This window comes from Heterodontus francisci, chromosome 20, assembly GCF_036365525.1.
Source record: "Heterodontus francisci isolate sHetFra1 chromosome 20, sHetFra1.hap1, whole genome shotgun sequence".
Taxonomy (NCBI): Eukaryota; Metazoa; Chordata; class Chondrichthyes; order Heterodontiformes; family Heterodontidae; genus Heterodontus; species Heterodontus francisci.
Genome location: NC_090390.1, coordinates 60,488,761 through 60,515,058, shown reverse-complemented (window position 1 = coordinate 60,515,058; position 26,298 = coordinate 60,488,761). Strand labels below are relative to the sequence as shown.

Below are 26,298 nucleotides of genomic sequence, written 5' to 3'. Positions count from 1 at the left end.
GCGGGAATGTTGATTTGAAACCATTTCTAATTTCTTTTAGAACATAGAACAGTACAGGCCCTTCGGCCCACGATGTTGTGCCGACCCTTTAACCTACTCTAACGTTGGGATTCTTCATTTTCAAGTTATGATAAATCATATTGCAGTGTGCAATTTATTGCTGTCAAGGCACTTTAAAAGGGGGTTTATAGCCAAGGAGGTGTGAATTTGAATCCAAAATCCTTGATACTGAGCTGTTAATGTGAAGTGAAACTTTGGACCATCTGGTCCATTGCAAAGAACATGTGGCCGCATGTCATTCTGTCGCCATTTCCACTTTACTGTTCCTCCCTAAAAAAGTGAATGCATAGTAAAACTCTCCTGCCCATAGTTTCAGTAGCTTCAGAGGAAGCAGTGACAGTTTCTGCTCTATCTGATTTTTGACCAATTCATAGTTGGTATAACATTTGCTGCTATAATCGCAGTCCTGTAAAACAGCACCATGGCTCCTATTTTGTTTGGGCCACAGATATCCAGGATGGGGAGGGTACTTACAGCTTGTATTTGCATGCATAGCACATAAACTGGCCAAAAAAATTCTGACGTGCATTGTGAAGTTGAATTTTATAGATGTGTAAATAACGATGGCATTCTGGATCTATTTGCAAGGTTGAAATTCTAAATTTTGGCATTCTGTTCGAAACTGCTCGAGTCGATTGATTCTATGGTTAGACCAAGGAGTTTTCAAATGGATTACTACATTCTAAGTTACAGTGCTCTTTATCAACTTATTTGATTCAACAGTTTGAAAATCATACTTGTTCATGGGTTTGTAAAATCGATCCTGATACTGTCAATAATGCAACTTCAGAACGTCATGTTTTACTTTATGAATTTGGGAATGATTTAAATTAATATCTATAAACTTACACAACCAACTTTGTCCAGAAATTCTGTAGGTTCAAATTAAGCATCAGAACTGACACTTCTATCCAATTGCAGCATATTGATTATCCCAGAACCTGCATGTAGGTGAAGTTTATCATCGATCTTCTATTTAAATGTCATCCTGCCTTTAATCCTGCTCCCGTTGGTTTGCATCTGTCGATTTCAGTAATTGTACAAGCCTTGTTGTTACTAGCCTTAATTGGAACCTTCAGTTGGAAAGAATTTTCCAGTAGCCCAATTATTTAATTAAGAATGGATTCAGAACCAAAGTAGTTGTGCCTCTTTTAGTATAGGTTTTATCATCTTTGTTTAATTTGTCAGGCGCATTTACTTGAGCTGCATGCTTTGTTAATGATTAATAACCCAGATGTTTTAGTCAGTATGTCTGCTGCTGTTGCAGTAATGTGGAAAATATTTACTGCCCAGGAAATGTTTTACCTTGGGCTGAGACCAGAGATGCTATCTGGCTTCAGCTAATGACGTTAAGGGCAAGTAACTGTAACTCTGAAGTGACATGTATTTTCTCTTTGGGCATGCATCCAGCTTGTGTAAATAACCCCTCTGCTGCTAATACAGCTGTTAGTCTGACTCCATGGCATTGGCTTTGATGCCATTTATTTTTGTTTGGTACTTAGAACAGAATATTTATCATTGTAATTTCAACAAAAAAACCTGTTTGTTTTTATCTCCCCATCCTGCCCCAACCATCTCCCTTTCTCTGTTGGCACCTGGCTGGGGTTGCAGAAGAGTCTGGGTCACAGCTTTTCTCAATGCTACCATGAGATTTTGGCACATTAACCGCATTAATTTTACTGCTGTTTGTTGGGTGGGTGTTTGAGCACTAAAGTTCCTGATGAACCATTGTCAGACTGTATTCTGGGGCTGGTGATGAAAACTGCTCGACTTCATGTAGAACCGGCTGCTTGGCAGAATACCAGAGTTAGCAGATTAATGGAAGAGCTCCTAAATGCTGGCAGTAGCCTTGACAGGTCATGTATTTTTCTCAATCGGGAAGGATCAATGTGCTGGAAAGGAAACCGTGAACTTTTATAATCGATACAAGTCTTTATAGAAACCATTTGTAGTAGTTTGGCAGCTGCTTTGTTACTGCAGTCCAAATAGTGTGTTCTCCCATGACTTGTCTAAAGCCAGATCCTACTTGGATGAAATTGGGGGTGTACAATTTTATGGTAGTTTGGTCATGGAAGAGATGTAAATGTGGTGAAATTATGGCTTTGCTCATTTGAAATATGTACATCCAAACTTGTATGTGCTGTCCTTGGTAAACTGCCGTTTACATTTCTAATCTCTGATGAAAGGTCGAAGGCTTCAAACGTTAACTCTGCTTTTCTCCACAGATGCTGTCAGACCTGCTGAGCATTTCCAGCACTTTGTTTTTATTTTAGATTTCTAACTTCTGCAGTATTTTGCTTTTATTCTGTCTATATCTCGATGTACTTTTCTAGCCCCTAATCAATTATAATATAAACCTATTCTCATTTGTTTGCAGTCTCTAAAATGGAATTACTTCTACTTGGATTTAGGTCTGTGTAGTATTAGTACTGGAACTGTTCAGAATTAGTATTGAAGCTGATACTGTAAATGCAAGTTGTTTCCTGAAAGATTTAAATAAAATTAAGGCAATCTTGTGTGTCATCTTGCAGAGAAACTGTTTGTAATAAGTTTTCCAATTGTTTCAGCACCTCTTTGCAAATGTCAGTTGCAGATATTTAGTCATTTAATATTGGTTTGTCTTAGACTGATGTACAGATTAATTTATTATACACATTCTCTTGCTTAAATGGGTTTAATAGTTTTCGACCAATAATTTGCTTTTGGAGTGCTCATTGTTTCTTCAACCCTGTTGCTGCTCAATTCTTAAAATTTTGGTTTTACATTCCTACTGTTGTATCTATTCATCTAAATTTCCATGGTTTAACTGGGAACATTTTGGCTTCTTTCAACTTGAAAGTTTGTACACACTGCTTGCTCTTGCCTCATTATATTCCAGTGTACTAGTTGTAGTCAGTTGAGTGAGGATGTCACTGTTAGTTTGGGATTTGTCACACTTTTCATTGTGAACATGAGACAGTTTCCATGAGCAGACACAGTTACCTTTGATCCAACACCTGTGGAACATGCGTGGGATTATATGTAGTATGGTGCAGATCATGTGGAATGTCTACCATGTTCTGCCTCATTTGGAACATAGACAAGTGTTTGTAGGCTAAATCTAAGACTTGTTTACAGTTTGTGTAATACATAGAGGTGCTGTGCTACTGAGCTGGGGTGACTGAGCACATGTAATTTTTAATCAGAGCAGAGTTTTGAAGGTCAGGAGCAAAATGGTTTTTCAAATCTTTTGTAAGAACCTCCTCTTTGGCACCACTTGTGACATGTTCATGTGTTGGGCCACAAATGGCCAAAATCAGTCCCTGTTCTTTTGTGTCTGGATTTCTCCTCTCTTTGAGCTTACCAGTCTGAGTTTCCCTTCATCTTCCCTAGAATTAGGTAAAATTCCCAAACCAACAGAAATGCACAAGATCAATATTTCTTGAACACTTGATCTTTTGCGGTGTTGCTTGTTATAGCCGCTGTGTGTTTTTTGTCACTTCTGTGTTGGCTGTCCATCTCCCTGTATTGTCACCTATTTATTCCTTTTATAGGGGGAGAGGGTGGCGTAGTGGTAATGTCACTCAACTAGTAATCCAGAGGCCCAGGCTATGCCCTGAGGACTCTGGTTCAAATCCCATCACAGCAGCTGGTGAAATTTTAAATTCAAATGAAATGAATAAAAATCTGGAATTGAAAGCTAGTCTCAGTAATGGTGTCAACAGGAGGTTAGCAAACAAAATTAGAGCACATAGGTTTTGGGGTAATATACTGGCATGGATTGAGAATTGGTTAACGGACAAAAAAGAGTAGGAATAAGTGGATCCTTCTCGGGTTGGCCGGCTGTGACTGGGATGGCAGGATTGTCCTGAGGAGAGATTGAAGAGACTATGCCTATATTCTCGACTCATTTCAAAAGAATGAGAGGTGATCGCATTGAAGCATACAAAATTCTTGCAGAGCATGACCGGGTCGACATACTTGACCTCATCCTCACCAATCTGCCTGCTGCAGATGCATCTGTCTATGACAGTATTGGGAGGAGTGACCACTGCACAGTTCTTGTGGAGACAAAGCCCCATCTTCACATTGAGGATACCCTCCATCGTGTTGTGTGGCACGGCCACTGTGCTAAATGGGATAGATTTCAAACCGATCTAGCAATGTAAAACTGGGCATCCATGAGCTGCTGTGGACCATCAGCAGCAGCTGAATTGTACTCAACCACAATCTGTAACTTCATTGCCCAACATATCCCCCACTCCAGCATTGCCAGCAAGCCGGGGGATCAACTCTGGTTCAATGAAGAATGCAGGAGGGCATGCCAGGAGCAGCACCAGGCATACCTCAATGAGGTGTTAACCTGGTGAAGCTAAAAGACAGGACTGCTTGTGTGCCAAACAACGTAAGCTGCATGCATGCACAACCAAACGATCAGATCTGAGCTCTGCAGTCCTGCCACGTCCGGATGCGAATGGTGGAGAATTAAACGAACAGGAGGAGGTGGCTCCACAAATATCCCCATCCTCAATGATGGGGGAGCACAGCACATCAGTGCAAAAGATGAGGCTGAAGCATTTGCAACAATCTTCAGCCAGAAGTGCAGAGAGGATGATCCATCTCTGCCTCTTCCTGAAGTCCCCATAAATACCATGACCATATAAATACTGTGGCTACAAGAGCAGGTCAGAGGCTAGCAATCCTGCAGTGAGTAACTCCCCAAAGCCTGTCCACCATCTACAAGGCACAAGTCAGGAGTGTAATGGAATACTCTCCACTTGCCTGGATGGGTGCAGCTCCAACAACACTCTGGAAGCTCGACACCATCCAGGACAAAGCAGCCCGCCTGATTGGCACCCCATTCACAAACATTCACTCCCTTCACCACTGACTCACATCGTTCCTTCACTGTCGCTGGGTCAAAATCTTGGAACTCCCTTCCTAATAGCATTGTGGACGTACCTACCCCACATGGACTGCCGTGGTTCAAGAAGGCAGCTCACCATCACCTTCTCATGGACAATTACGGATGGGCAATAAATGCTGGCCTGGCCTGCGATGCCCACAACCCATGAAATGAATTAAAGAAAAATGCAGGAAGGATGTTCCCCTGGTGGAGGAGTATAGAACTGAGGAACACAGTCTCAAAATAAGAGGTTGACCATTCAGAACTGATGAGGAGGAATTTCTTTGCTCAGAGTGGTGAATCTTTGGAATTCTCTACCCCAGAGGGCAGTAGAGGCTCAGTCACGGAGTATATTCAAGACAGAAATTGATAGATTTCTAGATATTAAAGATATCGAGGGATATGGGGATAGTGTGGGAAAATGGCATTGAGGTGGAAGATCAGCCATAATGTAGTGGAATGGCAGAGCAGACTCGAGGGGCTGAATGATGTACTCCTCTTACCTGTGTTCCTTTTTGTTTCTTGCATGTTCCATTTCTTCTCTACGTCACATCCCTCAGCAGGTGCTTTGATGTCAAATACCAGTCAATATCCGCTGTAGGATTGCCAACAGCCTTAGTTGGGGTTTATGAATAATAGTGACCACTGCTGTCCTGCTATAGTGTTCTCTTGCATACTTGCTGCTGATGGTAGGTCTGTTCCTGTTGCACATTTCTCGTTGCTGCTACCTTGTGAAACCTGTCATACCTGTTTGAATTCCCAGAGTTTGACGGGTTTGACAGCAGCACAGAAACAACCCTCCCAGCCTGAAGCCTTGGAATTCAAGCAATGTAAATTTGCGATGCGACATCCAACTCAAAAAAAAAAAAAAAGCTCAAGATCGAACCGGTCCAGGAGAACTCTAAATCTCTAAGTATTTTTTTTTACACAGCTTGTTGCATGACGGGACATTTGGTTGAGAATATTTGGCAGAAGAGCGTGCTACTTCATCGCAGTTGGTCCTTTTTGAAATCAGATATCCTCTTGAGATAGGACATTATTTGGCAGGATCTTGTGCTTTTCTGCAAACATCTCCCTTTTACTACTTCAGTCAGAGAAATTATTTGTCTATTCCACTGTCTCATTTCACAGATGTTAACACTTAAAATAGTCTTGACTTTGGCATCCAATTGTATTTGACCTAGAGTTAACTCCAGCTTGTGCCATTTAGGTAGCCTAATTTTTTTTATTGAAAATCAATAATATTGATTTAGTTTGGCTTCAAAGGTTACTGGAGTTACAACCCATGTGCTTTACCTGTGCCCACTTCCCTTTCTAACTTTGACTCTTAAAAAAACTGTTAGAAATAAATACACAAATTTCCTTATTAGAGCTTTGCATTCTACTGTTTTGTAGAATTCTTCTGTTTTTTTTACATTTCCTCCTTTCCTCACCCATGGGTACAAATGTCAAATTGTAGAAATCCAAATAGCCATGCTGAGATCAATTGATGTTGCATAGACTGAGAATTGGAACTTGGGATTTTCTGGTTTAATACCACATTACGTGCCACATTTTGCCAGCAATTTCCATGAGGGGAAGTTTAGACCTCGCGATCAAAATTTGCTGTGTCGGACACACTCCCAAATTTGAGTTTTATGCTCCCCATTAATTGGTTTATTGTAAATCCGTACTCTTCTTTGGCCTCCTTATCTCGAGAGACGATGGAGGTGGTCAGTGGTGTGTGGAGCAGCGCCTGGAGTGGCTATAAAGGCCAATTCTAGCGTGACAGGCTCTTCCAAAGGTGCTGCAGAAAAAGTTGTTTGGGGCTGTTGCACAGTTGGCTCTCCCCTTGCGCCTCTGTCTTTTTTCCTGCCAACTGCTAAGTCTCTTCGACTCGCCACACTTTAGCCCCGCCTTGCCGCCATCAGTACACTCCCAGAAATATTAACAATATTTCACTACTTCCTCTGAATTTTACCCCTTTTCCCAACCAATAATAGATCCTTTTCGGATAATGGAATATATCATTGACATGTTCACAACTTCCTCCTACATAGTGATGGTTTGTGTCAGACTGTTCTTAAAAAAAAAAAAATAGGGTTTGTGTCTTCAGGGATTTGCGACAAAGTGAAATACAAAATAGTAAATGTTTTGTAACAGCTTAAGTCTGCACAAGGTAAACCAGTCTATTTGCTCAAGTGATTAACATCTAACACTAGGCTCTGAATAGCACCCTTTTTATCACCGGGCCTTCTGTCCAAATTAATGTCCTTGCAAGGGTTAGTTTCCCTCATAGCATCTAAAGTTGAATCATTTTTCTTGTGTGGCTGATGTGCTGACTATTAATAGAATTGGAAAAATGTGGCAGTCAAGATAACTGGATGTAACTAGTAGAATAGATAAGGGAGAACCAGTGGGTGTGATGTATTTGGACTTTCAGAAGACTTTTGATAAGGTCCTGCATAAAAGATTAGCGTGCAAAATTAAAGCTCTTGGGATTGGGGATAAGGTACTGACATGGATAGAGAACTGGTTGACTTGCAGGAAACAGTAGGAATAAAAAGGGTCTTTTTCTGAGTGGCAGGCAGTGATTAGTGGGGTACCGCAGGAATCAGTGCTAGGACCCCAGCTATTCACTATATATATTAATATAGATGAGGGAATTAAATATAATCCAAGTTTGCAGATGAGACAAAGCTGGGTGGGAGTGTGAGCTGAGAGGAGGATGCAGAGATGGGTAAATAGATGGCAAGTGCAGTATAATGTGGATAAATGTGAGGTTATCCACTTTGGCAAAAACAGAAAGGCAGATTATTATTTGAACGGCGATAGATTGGGAATCGGGAGCTGCAGTGAGACCTGGGTGTCGTTGTGCACCAGTCGCTGAAAGTAAGCATGCAGGTGCAGCAGGCATTTAAGAAGGCAAGTGGTTTGTTGGCCTTTATAGTGAGGATTAGAGTACAGGAGCAAGGATGTCTTGCTGCAATTATACAAGGCCTTGGTGAGACCACAGCTGGAGTATTATGTGCAGTTTTGATCTCCTTATCTGAGGAAGTATGTTCTTGCTATGGAGGGAGTGCAGCGAAGGTTTACCAGACTGATTCCTGGGATGGCAGGACTGACGTATGAAGAGAGATTGGGTCGATTAGACTTGTATTTGCTAGAGCTTAGAAGAATGAGAGGGAATCTCATAGAAACCTACAAAATTCTAACAGGACTGGACAGACTAGATGCAGGAAGGATGTTCCCGATGTGGGGGAGTCCAGGACCAGGGGTTACAGTCTAAGGATAAGGGGTAAGCCGTTTAGGACTGAGATGAGGAGGGATTTCTTCACCCAGAGTGTGGTGAACCTGTAGAATTCTCTACAAGGGATACGGGGAGAAAGTGGGAACAGTTACTGAGTTTGGATGATCAGCCATGATTGTATTGAATGGTGGAGCAGGCTCGAAGGGCCAAATGGCCCTTTCTATTTTTCTATGTTGCTATGTTCCTATGTTTACATGAGCAATTATTATGGGATGAAGCAAGCGGTCAAATGCTTGTTGGATTTTATTTTTGGGATGGCTGTTATACTGATTTGTAGTGAATATGCTAAGACTGGAAATTAGACATTTTGTGCACCTCTTGTCTTTCAGTGAACATTGAATGGCAAGTCCGTTGCATCAAAATGGCATTGTGAAGGGCGTTTCCTTAACACAGGAATAAACTTGAGACGTTGCAATGAACTGGGGGTAACTCATCCTGACATTGGATCTTGAAATTAGTGAGCAGGTTGGAAATGAGATGCTCATCCTGGGAAAATATAGTGGTTGAAGTAAATAGGCTCACTTTGGAATAGCTTTTGGATAAAAGTTGGAGCATCATTATGACTCATTTTAATTAATAATGGCTGGAAAGTTTTTCTGTTCAAAACATAATACCACAGTCACTGACACTGCTGTTTAATACCATTATTAATGGGACTGGTTTAATCTTTTACCAGCAGAGCCAGTCAGGTTTCTGGAATTTGAAAGGCATTGTGCTTTCACTCTGAATTCCTCTCTTGCGTTGTGGGGAGATCTAGAATGTTCTGATTATGGTCTTTCCAGAAAATCATACCAACAATGTAGTCGCAGTTCTGAAAACTCTCTGGATCAGTTCAATCAGAAACATGAATTGGTTGACCTGCTTTAGCACATTTTCACAAACTGCCTGAAGGACTGAACTCCTGGTTTGACTGGAGTAACCCCACCATATGCTCCCATATGCTAAGCCATGTAGAGCTGCTTTCTGTGTGATAAGTGCACAGACTGCTCTAGAGTGACTAGTGTATGACTACAGCCCTCTGAATCTGCCATAAGCCTCTTTTTTAAAAATCTCTTATACAATCTTCTATATCCATTGACATCCAGGGTTCCCTGGACTTGGTCCTACCCTTTGTGCCTAATCTGCACTTATTCCTAAAGAATCCACGAAAGCTATGTCAATATTTTATTCACACACTAAATCATCAAGCACAAGCACTCACTAGCACAGTATACTACCCATCGAGGTACGAGGTGATCAGTCTCGGACTTGCGGCTGCTCTTCTGTTCTGAGCCCTCGGCTTGGGTATTTTCTCAAGTGGCCTTCCCTGGCGTTCTCATGCCGTCCCCAGTTTCAGTCGGGGGTTGATCTTGTTTCCAAGACCCTCCCCTCTTACTCAAGGGTCTGGTATAATGACATAATGATAATTCCTTATTTGGCTCAGTGAGAACCTGGTCAGCACTTTACAATTTCCCATTGTTTACTATGAGTATAATCATTTTTGTGACCATGACTACTCCTTTATCTGGTACATGCAAGGACACTGAGTCTGCTAGCATCATTGCTGTTCCCCTTTCTACCCAACCCCATTATGTTTTGACGATGTAATTATGTGAAACTAGCCCTTTGTTTCAACTAAGTTCTTATGTTTTTACTGTGTGTTTACTGGGTTTACACCTTCACCTTTACGGGAACATGTTGGCCCTGAATACACTATTTCCTCTTTGACTCCCACTGGTCTAATGTAGACTTTCCTACAAGTCCACTTTGGCCAGATCCTGTTTTATCATACTGAAATTGGCCTCCCCCACCCCCCCCCCAATTCAGTACAGTTATTTCTGGGCCATCTTTGTCCTTTTCCATAACTACCTTAAATCTTAGAGTCATTGTCACAGTCCCCGAAATGCTCCCTCACTGGCACTTCTACCGCTTGACTGATGTCATTCCCTAAGATTTGGTCCAGTACTGCCCCTTCTCTTATAGGACTTTCTACGTTCTGGCTTAAAAAGCTCTCCTGGATGCGCTTTAAGAATTCTGCACTGCCCCCTGCTTTAAGCCTGTTGCACCAAGACTATTCCAGTTAATATTGGGTAAGTTGAAATCCCTTGCTATTACTACCGTATTATTTTTACGCTCTGCACGTGCTGGCTGCTGTGTTTCTTGCATTACAACAGTGACTACACTTAAGGTACATCATTGGTTGTAAAGTGCTTTGAGATGTCCAGTGGTCATGAAAGTTGCTATATAAATGCCAGTCTTGTCTGTCTGTCTTGCTTCCTATTGTCCAGCTAGGTAAGAGTTCTGTTCTTTGGTTCCACTCATACATAGCATACAGTAGCTAGAGTGTCATCAGTGACTTCTTGCAACCCCTGTGCTTTGCTTCCAGAACCCCAACGATATATCCTTGGCCTCTGCTGCTTCCTCTAGATGCTGCATCTTGGTAACATCATCCACAAACATGGCTTCAGCTTCCACCTGTATACAGATAAGAGTTTTACCTCTCCAAATCTGTTTTCCTTTCCAGTCGTCTGCAATCACTGCTTGGCTGACATCCAATCTTGGAGGAGCTACTGTTTGCTGCAGCTCAAGATCAGTTTAGACCACACACACCATAGCCCTGTTACTGACGTCATTCATTTCCCTGGCTTCTGTCACAGACTGCTTGCAACATCACCGACTGTCAACTGCCATCCCTGTAAAATAGCTTTCCTCTGTCCTGATTCAGCTTATCTGCTGTTGAAGCTATTCATGCATTTGTCCGTCGTAGACATGACTGTTCCTTGTGCTCTTGTGCCCTCTCCCTATTGTCCCGATGTAAACTTCAGTTCATGCAAATTCTGATGCACATGTCCCAGTCACCCTTCACCCCGTGATCGCTGACCTACATTGGCTCCTGGTCCCTCCAACCCTGGGTTTAAAACCTTTTGTGGACTTGCCCTTTATCTTTGGAGAGCTGATTGAACATTGCAACCCTCCCCTGGTCTCTCCCTCCTCTGACTTTCTGTATTCACCCCACTGTGTTAAAGGTTGTGCCTTCAGCCAACAAGGCTCCATCATCTGTAATAACTCTGTCTAAACCCACTGCCACTCCAGCTTCCCTTTCTCCTCTTAAGCTCCGCCTTAAATGCCTTTTCTGACCAAGCTTTTATAATTTTTTTAAAAACTTATTAGTTTCTTGCATGAGCTTCGGAAATTCCAAAGCACTTGACAGGCAATGAAGTATTTCTGAAGTGCAGTCATGATTGTAATGCAGAAAGAGCTATGTTCCAAGTTTGAAATATGGTAGACAATTTGAAATGGACTAAGGCTGACTGCCTTCCTTAAGAACTCCCATTCCCTCTACCAGAACAAAATGTGTTAATGAATTTTTAGCTCAAACATTCATTGTGGTTACATATTAGAACTACTCTACTACCTGTCACCCACAGCACTTAGGAGTTCAGATTGTTCAAGATATTTAATGTGTTTTGTGTTTGGTTCCTAATAACTCTTCCTTTTGAAGTATCAGACAGAGATATTGTTATTGGCTGAAGGACAGCAGAAATGAGAATTCTCCTAGTCAGTTCATCTTCCTGTAATATGGACGTGTCCTTGAAGCTTATGGAAGGACAGTTGGTTAATTCTCTTGCTGACAACTTGCCTGTCCAGCCAGGATAATTTACACAAAGGGGTTTCTCTGAAATCCTAAGGCAAGCTTGACTACAGGACTTGACTGTGGAAAAATGATCCAGTTTAACCAATTTATTTGATTCCTTTTTAGCCAACTGTCCTTGTATGTTGCTTTTTAAAAGATGTGTTGTAATTTGCCTTTAGAAAGAAATGGGGATTTTGAATTTTCTTGCTCTGGCTCCAGTAATATGTTACTACGGTTATCAAATTAATGTGTGATTTGGGCTTTTCCAATCAAGTAAATGATAATGGGATTTAACCACTTGAATGGGTTTGGCTGGATCTTCACATCCACTTTTGATGTCCACATACGCACATCCATTACTGGGGAATTGTTCACTAGCAGTTTATAGCAAAAATATATACCTCTTACTACAGCCATATTTTCATAATGAAGTACCTGTCCCTTTTTTGAATTAGTGAGATGAAAGACTGCATAGTTTTCAATGCTGCTTATGCATTTCTTCCTTAACCCTATTACTATGACTTTGATTTAGCCCATAAAAGTATGATTATCCATAATGGATTTTATTATTGATTTTTAGTGTAACTGTTACCTACAGGTCTTATTGAAAAATGACTGCTATCGGCTTTCAAAGGGAAAGATCTTTGTACAGTAATTCATCACCTGCCAATTACTTTGGCTGTGAGCACTACGACAAGTCAATTCAGAACCAGCTTCCTTGACCACCATGGCACTTGTTATAATGGAGTTCTCATGAATTCAGCTGTTTCGAGGTGCCTATTTTGTCGGAATGTTATGGTTTCATCTCCAGGCGGACCAAGAAAAAGTAAACCCATTTCTTTTATTTTCAACAGCTACTGACTTGCTTCTGGCCTGGAACCCGATTTGCCTAGGTCTGGTGGAGGGAGTCATTGGAAAGATTCAGCTTCATACAGGTAAGGTTTTACTCACTGAAGCTTAACAGTTTAGTGGCAAGATCACTGGATAATTTTAGCAGAACTTTCAGCAGTAAGGGAACAAAGGCCTTTTCCAATATAATAGTGAAGGTGATTTACAATTTACAGAATCTCACTATATATTAAAACAGACTTTGTTGTGGAGTGAGGGATTATTAGATGAATTTTGTTAGAACAAGGGTCTTGAGATATCATCAAATCTACTCATTTTAGGTGAACAATTTTTAGTTGAGACATTTAACTGCATGTTTCTGTTGACAACTTAGAATCTGCAACTGAGCAGTAGTCGCTAACAGATTTTTCTCAGTCTTGTAACCTGGTTATAATGGTTGTGTATGTTGATTTTAATGTTGGAATGACAACTGATTTAGCTCACTGGAATAATTTAGAGTTAAATCAGTGAATGTTCTACAAGCGTTCACTTTCCATTAAATATGTTAACTTGTGACATGAAATGAGCTGAAGTGTCATTAGCTAAGATTGTATTGATTTATTTCCTTTTGGCAATCTCATCCCTGCATCACATTCTCTACCAATGAATTATAGCAATCTTTTTACACACTCTTTGTGAATTATGTTATCCATAAATGCTCCTTGGGGTACAGTGACTTGACTAACAAATGGCAGTGACCCAGCAAAGCTGTTCTGTTCCCAGTCTGTGTTCAATTTGCTGATCATTGGGGATGGAGCTGCAATTTTCCTGAGTATCCTGGGCTAAGTAGTGGGGAAGAAAATACACCATTCCCGCTGCCGATCAGGTCCATAGGGGTTTGTGTATGTGAGTAATATCACATTCATTGTTTAAGGCAATGTCATGAAGACCCCCACCTGCCAAGAATGAGGCATATTAATTTCATAGCATTAATTTTGAACTGTTGCTGGCGTGAAGAAATGACTAGTTTAAAGAGATCACCAGACATTTGGTAGGAGGACATTTGCATACTAAGACAGTGCTTGAAGAGACAAAGCAATGACTCCCTGGTCCAATGAACCCATATGGACTTTGATCACCAGACATTGAAGGTGTAAGAAAGCTCTCATTCCAGTGTCTAAGATGGAGAATCCTCAAACACGAGTGGTTAAACTGGATGGTCATACGACTAACCTGCTGGTCCAGGCTTCTTGAACTACACACAGGGCAGTTTGAAGATAGGCTACAGATTGCAACTGGAACAAGAGAGCCTCTCTCCTCGCTGGCTCTCTGTTGCTTTCTCACAAACCTCTGGACCCACTGAAGTCGCTTAAACCTTAAGAGAAAAGACTCCTACATCAAAACAAGTTAAAGTGAGCATTGGGCCCCAACGAATGGCAAGACTTGGCAGCAACTAAAGACTCCACATCAAACTCAAAGGACTGTAATTACAACCCAGCCATTGTCTCAAACTTTTTCCCTTTTTATTCTTTCTACTTTTTCTGTCTCTATCTGCGTGTGTTTTATTGTGTACGCATGCTAGTGTGGTTGTGTCGCGTACTTGTAGTAGTTAACAGAATTGGAGTTTAAGGTTAATAAACTTCCACTTTTCTTTAAATATAAGACAACCTGTCTGATTCTTTTGCCTTTCAATTGGAAAGCAATGAACAAGGATTCACTGGGGGCAGGGTTGGGTAAGCCAAAACAGTGTTTATAAAATTAAACCCGGTTACGGTTAAGCCAGGCAAAGGCTGAGAGGGAACCCGAAACCCCTTCTCACCTGGTCATAACCGCAGGATCAAGTGCCGCTGTGCTCCTCTAATCGTTAAGTACGCTAGTTGTACACATACCAAATCGCCACTTGGAGAAGGCACTCTTGAGGCAACCAGCACTTAAGGATGCATTCATGCCTTAAGAGGAGACATTGGAGAAAGCGGGGCAAATCTATTTGGCAGCTGAAACTTAAATCGTGTTTGTAAGAAGTAAACTGCTGTCAATTCCGTTCAAGACAGAATGGCTCCATTGTAATTGTAATTGCTTTTACTAGTGCGATCTTGCCATGTCTTCTCAAGAATGAGAGGACATTTGGCCTGCTTATTCTGTAGAAACCTGTAGTTCTCCCCCTGAACTCATGATAGTGTCTAACTGCATCTGCAGTTACTTCAATTTTTTTTGCCTCCGCTGCCCTAATCAGAATATTATTGATCTTTGTGTAAAGTGTGTTCTGGTATTCTTCTTTGGCCTCCTTATCTCGAGAGACAATGGGTAAGCGCCTGGAGGTGGTCAGTGGTTTGTGGAGCAGCGCCTGAAGTGGCTATAAAGGCCAATTCTAGAGTGACAGGCTCTTCCACAGGTGCTGCAGAAAAATTTGTTTGTCGGGGCTGTTACACAGTTGGCTCTCCCCTTGCGCCTCTCTTTTTTCCTGCCAACTGCTAAGTCTCCAACTCGCCACACTTTAGCCCCGCCTTTATGGCTGCCCGCCAGCTCTGGCGAACGGTGGCAACCGACTCCCACGACTTGTGATCAATGTCACAGGACTTCATGTCGCGTTTACAGACATCTTTAAAGCGGAGACATGGACGGCCGGTGGGTCTGATACCAGCGGCGAGCTCGCTGTACAATGTGTCTTTGGGGATCCTGCCATCTTCCATGCTGCTCACATGGCCAAGCCACCTCAAGCGCCGCTGACTCAGTAGTGTGTATAAGCTGGCGATGTTGGCCGCCTCGAGGACTTCTGTGTTGGAGATACGGTCCTGCCACCTGATGCCAAGTATTCTCCGGAGGCAGCGAAGATGGAATGAATTGAGACGTCGCTCTTGGCTGACGTACGTTGTCCAGGCCTCGCTGCCATAGAGCAAGGTACTGAGGACGCAGGCTTGTATTGTATTCTGGTATTGGTCTTAACATTATTTGCTAAATTGTATCCATTTCCATTTCTTGCAATTGTAGTTTAATATGCCTGTCATATAATTCAGATTTTCTGAAGAGCCAGATTTATTTTCTTAATTGAAACTCATGAAAGGAGTTAGTACTTTAATTCAAAGTAAAATTGTGTTTGCAGATTTCGTCTCTCTCCGTCTCTCTCCGTCTCTCTCCGTCTCTCTCCGTCTCTCTCCGTCTCTCTCCGTCTCTCTCCGTCTCTCTCCGTCTCTCTCCGTCTCTCTCCGTCTCTCTCCGTCTCTCTCCGTCTCTCTCCGTCTCTCTCCGTCTCTCTCCGTCTCTCTCCGTCTCTCTCCGTCTCTCTCCGTCTCTCTCCGTCTCTCTCCGTCTCTCTCCGTCTCTCTCCGTCTCTCTCCGTCTCTCTCCGTCTCTCTCCGTCTCTCTCCGTCTCTCTCCGTCTCTCTCCGTCTCTCTCCGTCTCTCTCCGTCTCTCTCCGTCTCTCTCCGTCTCTCTCCGTCTCTCTCCGTCTCTCTCCGTCTCTCTCCGTCTCTCTCCGTCTCTCTCCGTCTCTCTCCGTCTCTCTCCGTCTCTCTCCGTCTCTCTCCGTCTCTCTCCGTCTCTCTCCGTCTCTCTCCGTCTCTCTCCGTCTCTCTCCGTCTCTCTCCGTCTCTCTCCGTCTCTCTCCGTCTCTCTCCGTCTCTCTCCGTCTCTCTCCGTCTCTCTCCGTCTCCTCCCACAAAATCAAGTGTCGTCTTGGTCTTTTAGATTTCGACTACATGAAGAACTGTTACTCGTAGCGTTGTGCTATGTAGCCTCAGATAATCAGTGTGCTGTAAGGCTAGCAAGTATATGGGACAACCTCTTCCTCTTTAGAAATTCTTGGGCAATAATATGTCTAGATTCCACTTTGTAGGAAACTGCCTTCTTTCCTCCGGTAGTTGGCAACTCCAATATATACACAGACTTGTGTATCAGTTTGCCTTCTATCTATTTAGGTTCAGCAACTCGCTGCAGATTTCATCAGGTCAGAAAACCTCAATATTCTGAGCCTGAATGAATCATTTGAAAGTTAAATTGGTTGTTTTAATTGCCTCAATTTTTCTTGGATCATCCTGCAATGTTTGTTCCTATAAATTAGAAAACTAGGTTGGCAATTATTTTATTTTGTCTTGTCCTGCTAATTGTTTATACATAGTGAAGCAGTACTGGGGAAGTCTGGGACACTAAATCATTTGTATTCCTCCGCATAACCTGTTACCTTTTAATTAAACAAGGTTATTATGTAGATTAAAAATTATGAATAGACAGACTGTTACTTCAAAACCTAATTAGTTAAATAAAACTAATGGCAGGGCAAGTGATGTGATATTCCTACCACATCCCCACCTGTCCCTTTTTTTCCCTACCACCTACCTAAACTAGGGGCAATTTATAATCGCCAATTTACCTACCAACCTGCAAGTCATTTGGCTTGTGGGAGGAAACCGGAGCACCCGGAGAAAACCCACTCAAACACAGGGAGAACTTGCAAACTCCACACAGGCAGTACTCTGAATTGAACCCGCGTCGCTGGAGCTGTGAGGCTGCGGTGCTAACCACTGTGCCAACATTTGTACAAACATTTAAGAAGATATTTCATAACTCAACAAAAGGTATGTTCCACAGAGAAAAAGACTTTACCAGAAGGATGTAGCATCTGTGGCTAACGAAGGAACTTAAGGATGGTATCAAATTAAAAGAAAAGATGTAGAATGTTGCAAAAATTGGTATTAGGCCAGAAGATTGGGAAAATTTTAGAAACCAGCAAAGGATGACTTTAAAATAGAGGGAGAAATTAGAATGAGTAAAGTAGCAAGAAATCTAGAAACAGACAGTAAAGCTTCTACAAGTAATAAAAAGGAAGAGAGTAGCTAAAGTACACATTCATCCCTTCGAGGCTGAGACTAGGGAATTAATGGGAAATGAGGAAATGGCAAAGACTTGGAACAAATATTTTGCATTTGTCTTCACGGTAGATGCGAAAAGCATCCCAGTAATAGAAAATCTGTGCAAAAGGGAAGGAGGAACTTGTCGTTATCACAAGAGAAAAAGTACTAGGAAAAATAATAGGACTAAAGACTGACAAGTCAGTAGGACCTGATCAGCATCCTCGGATCTTGGGGGAAAAAAAATGGCTGCAGAGATAGTGGATGCATTGGTTGTAATCCTCCAAAATTCCTTGGGTTCTGGAGAGGTCCCAATAGATTGGCAAACTGCAAATGTAACACCTCTCCAAGAAAAGAGGGAGACAGAAGCAGGAAACTTGGAAGCTAATTAGCCCAATATCTGTCATCAAACTGTGCAGGGTTTGTCAAATTAACCACAATATTAAAACTGGCTTGAAATTTATTTTTCTTGGGAAAAGAGAGTGGAGTAATTCATACAAACTAAAAATGGTTCTAAACTGGATGTCAAAGGGCAGTAGGAGCAAACCAATGGGCATAACATTTTAAGGTAAAATTTGAGAGCTTCAGACAGGCAATACATTGTCAGGAACTGGAGAAAGAGAAACGTGAAAATGGAAAGAGGGCTGCAGCATTCAATGACCCTGTCTGACAAAAGTTTATTCCCAGTAAATGTGGGCTAAAAGTTGAAATCAAAATTTGCTGAGCTCCTTCTGTTCATTGTGTAGTTAATTGGCCGATCTGCTCCCCAACAGACTTTACGCCTGCTAATATCAGCTGTAACATAAGGCATGTAAAAATCTGTGCAAGCTGTGGGCAGTTAGCCCAGATTCATGTAATACTTGTCCCTGCCACTTCAAAGAGTGGCCTGGCAGAATCATCATCGCACAGTGCTTGTTGAGCTGCGCCGCAACTTCTGGTTTTCGGTGCATCTGCAATCACTGGAATTTGTGATGTTCCAGCTCTCAATAGCAGCAAATGTCTTTGTTACTGCAAAATCCAGGCCATTATTTAAATGAAGAGAGTACAGAATGCTTTGGTACAGAGGGATCTGGGTGTCCTGATACATGAATCACAAGTTAGCTGGAAGGTACAGTGAGTAATTCGGAAGGCAAATGGTATGTTGGTGTTTATTGTAAGGGGGATGGCATATAAAATTAGAAGTCTTGCTACAAATGTATAGGGTATTGATGAGACCACACCTAGCGTACAATAGAGCGCAATTTTGGTCTCCTTATACTTGCATTTGAGGCTGTTCAAACCACCGCTCGCACCATTGTGCTGGGTGCATTTCTCAGGCAGCACATGACCGCAATCATTCCAGGTGATCTGGAGAGATGCAGGGTCAGGGTGCAAAAGTAATATTTATGTTGACGTCAGAGGTGAATCAACACCAGGCATGCCAACGCCTTTAATTGCAAACATTGTTCATTGATAAAATTGAACTTGCACTGAGACCATAAGCTGCAGTTTCAGTCCCAGGCAGGCTGTATCCTGTTCACGGCAAATGACAGGCACTCCCCCTTTTCCTGTGCAAGCGTGGTTACACACAAGTTGACAAACTGATCTAAGCCAAATGGTGTGGAATGAAGCTAGACACATCCTTTACGTGTCGGCTTATTCACAGAATGCAGCATTACATGTCTCTCCCTCCACCCCCGTGTCCCAGCAGGTGCTCTGTATATCTGTTCGAAGTCCTTAATTAAACAATGCCCTTCACCTGTGTATCTTTAATCTACCATTAAAACATGCTGATCTCTCAATTATTGAGCTGTGAAGATTGAGTTCATCGGCAGAAACATCCATTTAAATTAACAATTTAAAGCCGGGTTCTGCACCTGAAAATGACCAAAATATAATTTGATAATTTAAGAAAAACAAGTTTGAAAGATTTTCTTACTATTGGTGTTTAATGGATTGGACCCCTACCAGGACTGCAGTAACATGTTGACACCAAAAGAAACTGTTTAAAGCTGCCAGAGCCCCTGCAAAGTCATAAGGTTATATTGAAAAGAGCAAGGAGGATAAAGATTGGTGAATGGATTCAAATCAATGATCAAACTATTTACTGTAGTTAAGTAATTGCTGAATGTTAGTGTAATTTTATATAATTGCTGTTAAGTATTCTGCCCACAGGTCAGTCGTGAGAGTTCAAGGATTTCATTATTTACATACACATAAGCTATATTACCTGAAGACAATCCAGTAAAAATACAGTTTATGAAGTGGTGTTCTTATACCTTAATGAGGTATAAGTCAATATTTCTGGTTGACAAGTTATTGGTGGAAATGTAATTTTAGCAACTCGATAACCAGCGACCCATTTAAGTTCCTTTTGTAATCACCAACTGATCATGCAGTAAACAATAGAACCATAGAAAAGTTACATCACAGAGGACCATTCAGCCCATGTCTGTGCTGGCTTAAAAAAACTAGCCGCCCAATCTAATCCCACCTTCCAGTACCTGGCCATAGCCTTGTAGGTTACAGCACTTCAGGTGCATGTCAAGGTACCTTTTTAAATGAGTTGAGGGTTTCTGCCTCCACCATACCTGGTGGTGAATTCCAGCACCCTCTGGGTGAAAATGTTTTTCCTCATGTCCCCTCCAGTCCTTCTACCAATCATCTTCAATCTGTGTCCCCTGGTAATTGACCTCTCCGCTAGTGGAAACTGGTCCTTCCTGTCTACTCAACTAGGCCCCTCATAATTTTGTACACTCAGACAAGTCACTCCTCAGCCTGTTTTCTAATGAAAACAACCATAGACTATCCAATCTCTCCTCATAGCTGCAATTTTCAAGCCCTGGCAACATTCTTGTAAATCTCTTCTGTACTCTCTCGGGAGCAATTATGTCCTTCCTGTAATGTGCCCAGAACTGCACACAATACTCCAGCTGAGGCCTAACCAGCGATTAATACAGTTCCAACATTACATTACATCCCTGCTTTTGCCTTCTATACCTCGGCCAATAAAAGAAAGCATTCCATATGCTGCTTTCACCACTTTATCTACCTGTCCTGGGACCTGTGGACATGCACTCCAAGGTGTCTCACTTCTACCCGTCTCAGTATCCTCCTGTTTATTGTGTATTCCTCGTTTTGTTTGCCCTCAAATGCATTACCTCACACTTCTGTTTGAAAATTTGCCACTTTCCTGCCCACTCAACCAAACCATTGATATTCTGGAGTCTACAGCTATCCTCTTCGCGATCAACTACACGGCCAATTTTTGTCCATCTGCAAATTTCCCAATCATGCCTCCCACATTTAATCATTAATATATACCACAAACAGCAAGGGACCCAGCACTTAGCACTGTGGAATGCCACTGGAAACTGCTTTCCACTAGCACAAATATCCGTCGACCATTACCCTTTGTTTGCTGTCACTGAGCCAATTTTGGATCCAACTTGCCACATTTCCCCTGTGTGCAGATCTGCAACATCTCCACAGACTTGGGTCATTACCCCACCATCCCATAAGACTAATGACATTGTCACAGAGAAAGGTGAGCCAACCAGCTGAATCTCAGCAACTCCTAAAGGCCAAGTCTTAGAAGATCTGAAAATATAACTAGCTACAAGCACATAGACTTGAATCTGTTCAGTAGACTGGCGATCTGATGCTGTTAACTCGTCAGCTACCTAAGGAGTCTTGTCCTAAATTAACCTTGCTCATCTCAACTGTAAATTCATGTGCAGTAACGCAGCTAATGTTGAATTACTTTTGTTAATCATGTGGACTAATTTGCATATATAAATATTTAGCGCTGCTAATTATGATTCTGAAATTAATTTTCTTCAGTTTGGCAAGGGAACACTTGATGTGCCTCGCTTCTCTTCTCACCCCACCCCCATGCCAAATAACATTCTAACATATAGTGTACTCACACAGGCAAACAATGACATCTTTGGGAAGGTAAAGAGTGATGTCTGCAGCTGTGAAACTAAACTATATTCCATTTTAAATAGAAAAATGCCAAACCGTGGCATGATCATTTTAAGTAGGCAGTTTGTACAACATACAAAAACTATGTTGACTTAAAATTATTCCATAATACTCTTTGTTGTGGCCAGCTCCTAGGCAGTAACATGCTATCTTTTGAGGTTTTTTAATCCATTCCTCTTTGTTGAAGAGGCAGGTAAAATAGAAAGGTGACCTGTAACTATTGCCTAAAATTTAGATATTGGAGTCCTTTTGATGTCGATGCAGTCCCTTTAAAGACTGTCTGCTGAGGGTTTGCAGAGAAACATCACGTGAAACAGTGGGTTTGTGGCTAAAATCGTGGCTCTTCAGTGTCTCCTTGATTCTTTTTAACTAACCTGGTTTTAACGACTAGAAACAATTGGAAGTTAGATTTTTAGGCTATTAAGAGATGAATTTAAATCAATAATCACTGCAGTCGAAATGAGCTGTGGGCCATGTTTTGAGCAGCCAAACATGGATGTGAAACAAAAATGCATGTCAAGACATCCATGGTGAACAAGTTGACTTGTGCTAATTGCATTACAGTCAGTTAGTTGATTCTTGGCTGTTCCCAGGCTAATTTGCTGCAGGTCTAAACATTTAATGACTTCCCAGAGGTGCCACTGCTTGGGTGCATTTTTAAAATGGATTTAATATAATTAAAATCAAGTAAAATGAATTACTATTTTAGTCTTGGGTCCCTGAGTCCAGTCAGTTTAATGGCCCTGTTTACTGTTCTGTTATATCCAGTAACACCTGGAAGCAGATAAGCCAATTTTGCATATGAAAAATGTGCAGTTTATTTTTGGCCTGTAATATAAAAGAGCCTTAATGTAAAATGGTTCATTTTTAGGGACAAAAATTAGCAGTACAGTAACCTTTGAAAATGTTGGTTGTATTTTTTGGAGGATTACAAATACTAATCAACTCTTATTTCCCTCAAGGTGCTGTATCATTCAATGGCGGCACTTAAATGCAAGTCATGCACTTCACATTTTTCGACCCAAATCAGTGTGCAAAGACATGTCACCAAGGCAATTACTGATGCGTGCTGTTTATGTTCAAGAAAACCCATCTTGGAATTTTGTTTTCAATGCCTTTTTTTATTATTATACCTACTCTTTAAGCATTTCAGCATGACAATCTCTCATAATGGCATTACAGTTCTTATACAAGAGCTTGATTTGCAGTGTGCCTGTTCTTACTGTGTGGAGTTATTACCAATAGTCTCAGCCTTCTAAGATTTGATTTTTTTTTTTGTCTGTTTTGTTGTACAACTACAGCTGTAGATTTCCAGCTAGTAATTAATCGATACCGAATGAGCAGGGCAGTTGGACAGGGGTTGCAATGATCATTAGTAAGCATTATATCTTTTATACCTACGACAGTGCTTTATACCTACGACAGCAGTATACTGCAATACCCCAGTTCTGAAATGGTAGTTTGCTGTGCTCTTATATAATTCTAACCTACTTTCTCGAGCACTTTTTAAAAATCCCTTCTCTCTCCTTCTCCCCACCCCCCACCCCCACCCCTCAATGTCATAAACCATAAACCATTTCATGCTTCAGGTATCACTTATGGAGCTGGCAGTGCACGAGTAACTGAGAGGAAATTCACTAAATTCTGGAATTCTATGTTCCAGTTTCCACTGTAACTTCATTTGTATTGTTTTGGTCACTTGTTGGATACCTGGCTTAAACTCTAATTTCCATTTATGCTTACTTGGTGCCATAATTGAAAATCTTTTTGTTTTCTGCTATAAATTGTTCAGTAAAACCTAATATATGGCTTTGTTCCCTCCTAGACTTGTCTATTCCACTGCACTTCTGGTTGGCTTCCCACATTCTATCCTTCATGAACTTGAGTTCATCCAAAACTGCTTGCACTAAGTCCTCTTCACCCATCATCTTTGTTCTTGCTGACCTACACTGGCTCCTAGTTAAGCAATGTCGTCTTGGACGAATGTAATTCTCCCCCTTGTTTCCAAATCTCTCCATGGCCTCCCCCCCCCCCCACCCACCCCATCTCTGCAATTTTCCTCAGCCCCACAACCCCCCAAGATATCTGCACTCTTAATTGTGGCCTCTTCATCCCAGATTTTAATAGTTCCACCATTGCTGGCTGCACCTTTTAGTTGTCAAGGCCCTAACCTCTGGAACATCCTTCCCTAAATCTGTGACACTTTTTTCCCCCCCCCCACCCCCGCTCTTTTTTTAATACTCTTTAGAATGTAACTCTGACCAAGTTTTTGAACATCTGTCCTGATATCTCCTTATGTGACTTGATATCAAATTTTGTTTTATAATAGAAACATAGAAAATAGGAGTAGGCCATTTGGCCCTTCAAGCCTGCTCTGCCATTCATTATGATCATGGCTGATCATCCAACTCAGTAACATGTTCCTGCTTTCCCCACCCCCCCCCCCCCCCCATATCCTTTGATCCCTTTCGCCCCAAGAGCTATAGCTAACTCCTTCTTAAACATACAATGTTTTCGCCTCAACTGCTTTCTGTGGTAGCGACATCCACAGGCTCATCACACTGGGTGAAGAAATTTCTCCTCATCTCAGTCCTGAATGGTTTACCCCGTATCCTGAGACTATGACCCCTGGTTCTGGACTCCCCCACCATCGGGAACATCCTTCCTGCATCTACCCTGTCAAGTCCTGTTAGAATTTTATAGGTTTCTATGAGATCCCCCCCTCACTCTTCTGAACTCCAGCGAATATAATCCTAAATGACTCAATCTCTCCTCATACGTCAGTCCTGCCATCCCAGGAATCAGTCTGGTAAACCTTTGCTGCACTCCCTTTATAGCAAGAACATCCTTCCTCAGATAAGGAGACCAAAATTGCGCACAGTATTCCAGGTGTGGCCTCACCAAGGCCTTGTATAACTGCAGCAAGACATCCCTGCTGCTGTACTCTAATCCTCTCACTATGAAGGCTAACATACCATTTGTCTTTTTACCACCTGTTAGACCTGCATGCTTAACTTCAACTTGTGTACGTGAACACCCAGGTCTCGTTGCATATTCCCCTCTGTTTATAGCCATTCAGATAATCTGCCTTCCTGTTTTTGCTACCAGAGTGGATAACCTCACATTTATCCACATTATACTGCATCGGCCATGCATTTGCCCACTCAACTTGTCCAAATCACCCTGAAGCCCCTCTACATCCTTCCAAAACTCACCCTCCCACCCAGTTTTGTGTATCTGCAAATTTGGAGCTATTACATTTAGTTCCCTCATCTAAATCATTAATATATATTGTGAATAGCTGGGGTCCTAGCACTGATCCCTGCGGTACCCCACTAGTCACTGCCTGCCATTTGGAAAAAGGCCCATTTTACTCCTACTGTTTCCTGTCTGCCAACCAATTTTCTATCCGTGGCAATACACTACCTCCAATCCCATGTATTTTAATTATGCACACTAATCTCTTATGTGGAACTTTGTTGAAAGTCTTCTGAAAGTCCAAATAAACCACATCCACTGGCTGTCCCTCATCAACTCGTAACTAGTTAGATACTCGAAGAATTCTAGTAGATTTGTCAAGCATGATTTCCCTTTCGTAAATCCATGCTGACTGTCTGATTCTACCACTGTTCTCCAAGTGCTCTGCTATAAAATCTTAGATAATGGACTTTGGAATTTTCCCCACTACTGACGTCAGGCTGACTTGCTTATAATTCCCTGTTTGCTCTCTCCCTTTTTAAATAGTGGGGTTACATTAGCTACCCTCCAATCTGTAGGAACTGTTTCAGAGTCTGCAGAATTTTGGAAGATGACCGTCCACTATTTCTAGGGTCACTTCCTTAAGTACTCTGGGATGTAGATTATCAGGCCCTGGGGATTTATCGGCCTTCAATTCTAACAATTTTCCCAACACCATTTCTCTACTCCTACTGATTTTCTTCAGTTCCTCTCTCTCTCTCTAAACCCTGTGTTTCCCAACATTTCTGGTATGATATTTGTGTCCTCCTTTGTGAAGGCAGAACCCAGGTATGCATTTAGTTGGTCAGCCATTTCTTTGTTCCCCATAATAAATTCCCCTGTTTGACTGTTCACCAATCTTTTTCTCTTCACATACCTATAGAAACTTTTACAGTCAGTTTTTATGTTCCCTGTAAGCTTACACTCTCACTCTATTTTCCCCTCCTTAATCAATCCCTTGGTCCTCCTTTGAATACTAAACTGCTCCCAATCCTCAGGTCCATTGTTTTGTCTGGCGAATTTGTATGCCTCTTCCTTGGATCTAATGCTATCTCTAATTTCCCTTGTAAACCATGGTTTGGTTACCTTTCCTGTTTTACTTTTGCGCCAGACAGGAATAAATTGTTGCAGTTCATCCATGCGCTGCTTCTGTGAAGCACCTTGGGGCCGAATAGTTCTAATAGTACAAACATTGGTCTCATGGCCAAGATGAGCTGCTAAAATGTTTTCAATTCTGGTGAGCAGATTGCAGGAACAGGCCACCCATGCTATTTTTTTTTGTCTGTCTTCTCAACCTCTCACTGCTCTTTCTCCCTACCCCATAAATTGTTTGTGGAAACACCTGTATGTAGCTAAAGGGGTATTGTAGATTTAATGTCCAAATTGCTTGATCAATTTAGAATGGAACAATGAATGAGTCATGCAATGAATGCTGAATTGGCTGTACACTCTCCAGATGAGAGAGGGGGGAAGGAAGCAGGTAATGAATGAATGTTGAATCTCAACATACAAATTATGCAAGATTTACTAGACAATCTAGTCTTTAAATTGGTTCATCATGATGCAATATTGCAG

At 41.8% G+C, this 26,298-nt stretch overlaps 1 protein-coding gene across 1 annotated transcript in view; it reads left to right on the top strand.

Moving 5' to 3' along the window:
• The window catches only part of inpp5f (inositol polyphosphate-5-phosphatase F), a 244,755-nt gene that overhangs the window by 69,377 nt on the left and 149,080 nt on the right, over nucleotides 1-26,298 (top strand). The window contains exon 2 of the mRNA XM_068052894.1: nucleotides 12,702-12,782. Within this exon, the coding sequence (XP_067908995.1) occupies nucleotides 12,702-12,782 (81 nt within the window). The remainder of the gene's footprint in view (nucleotides 1-12,701; nucleotides 12,783-26,298) is intronic.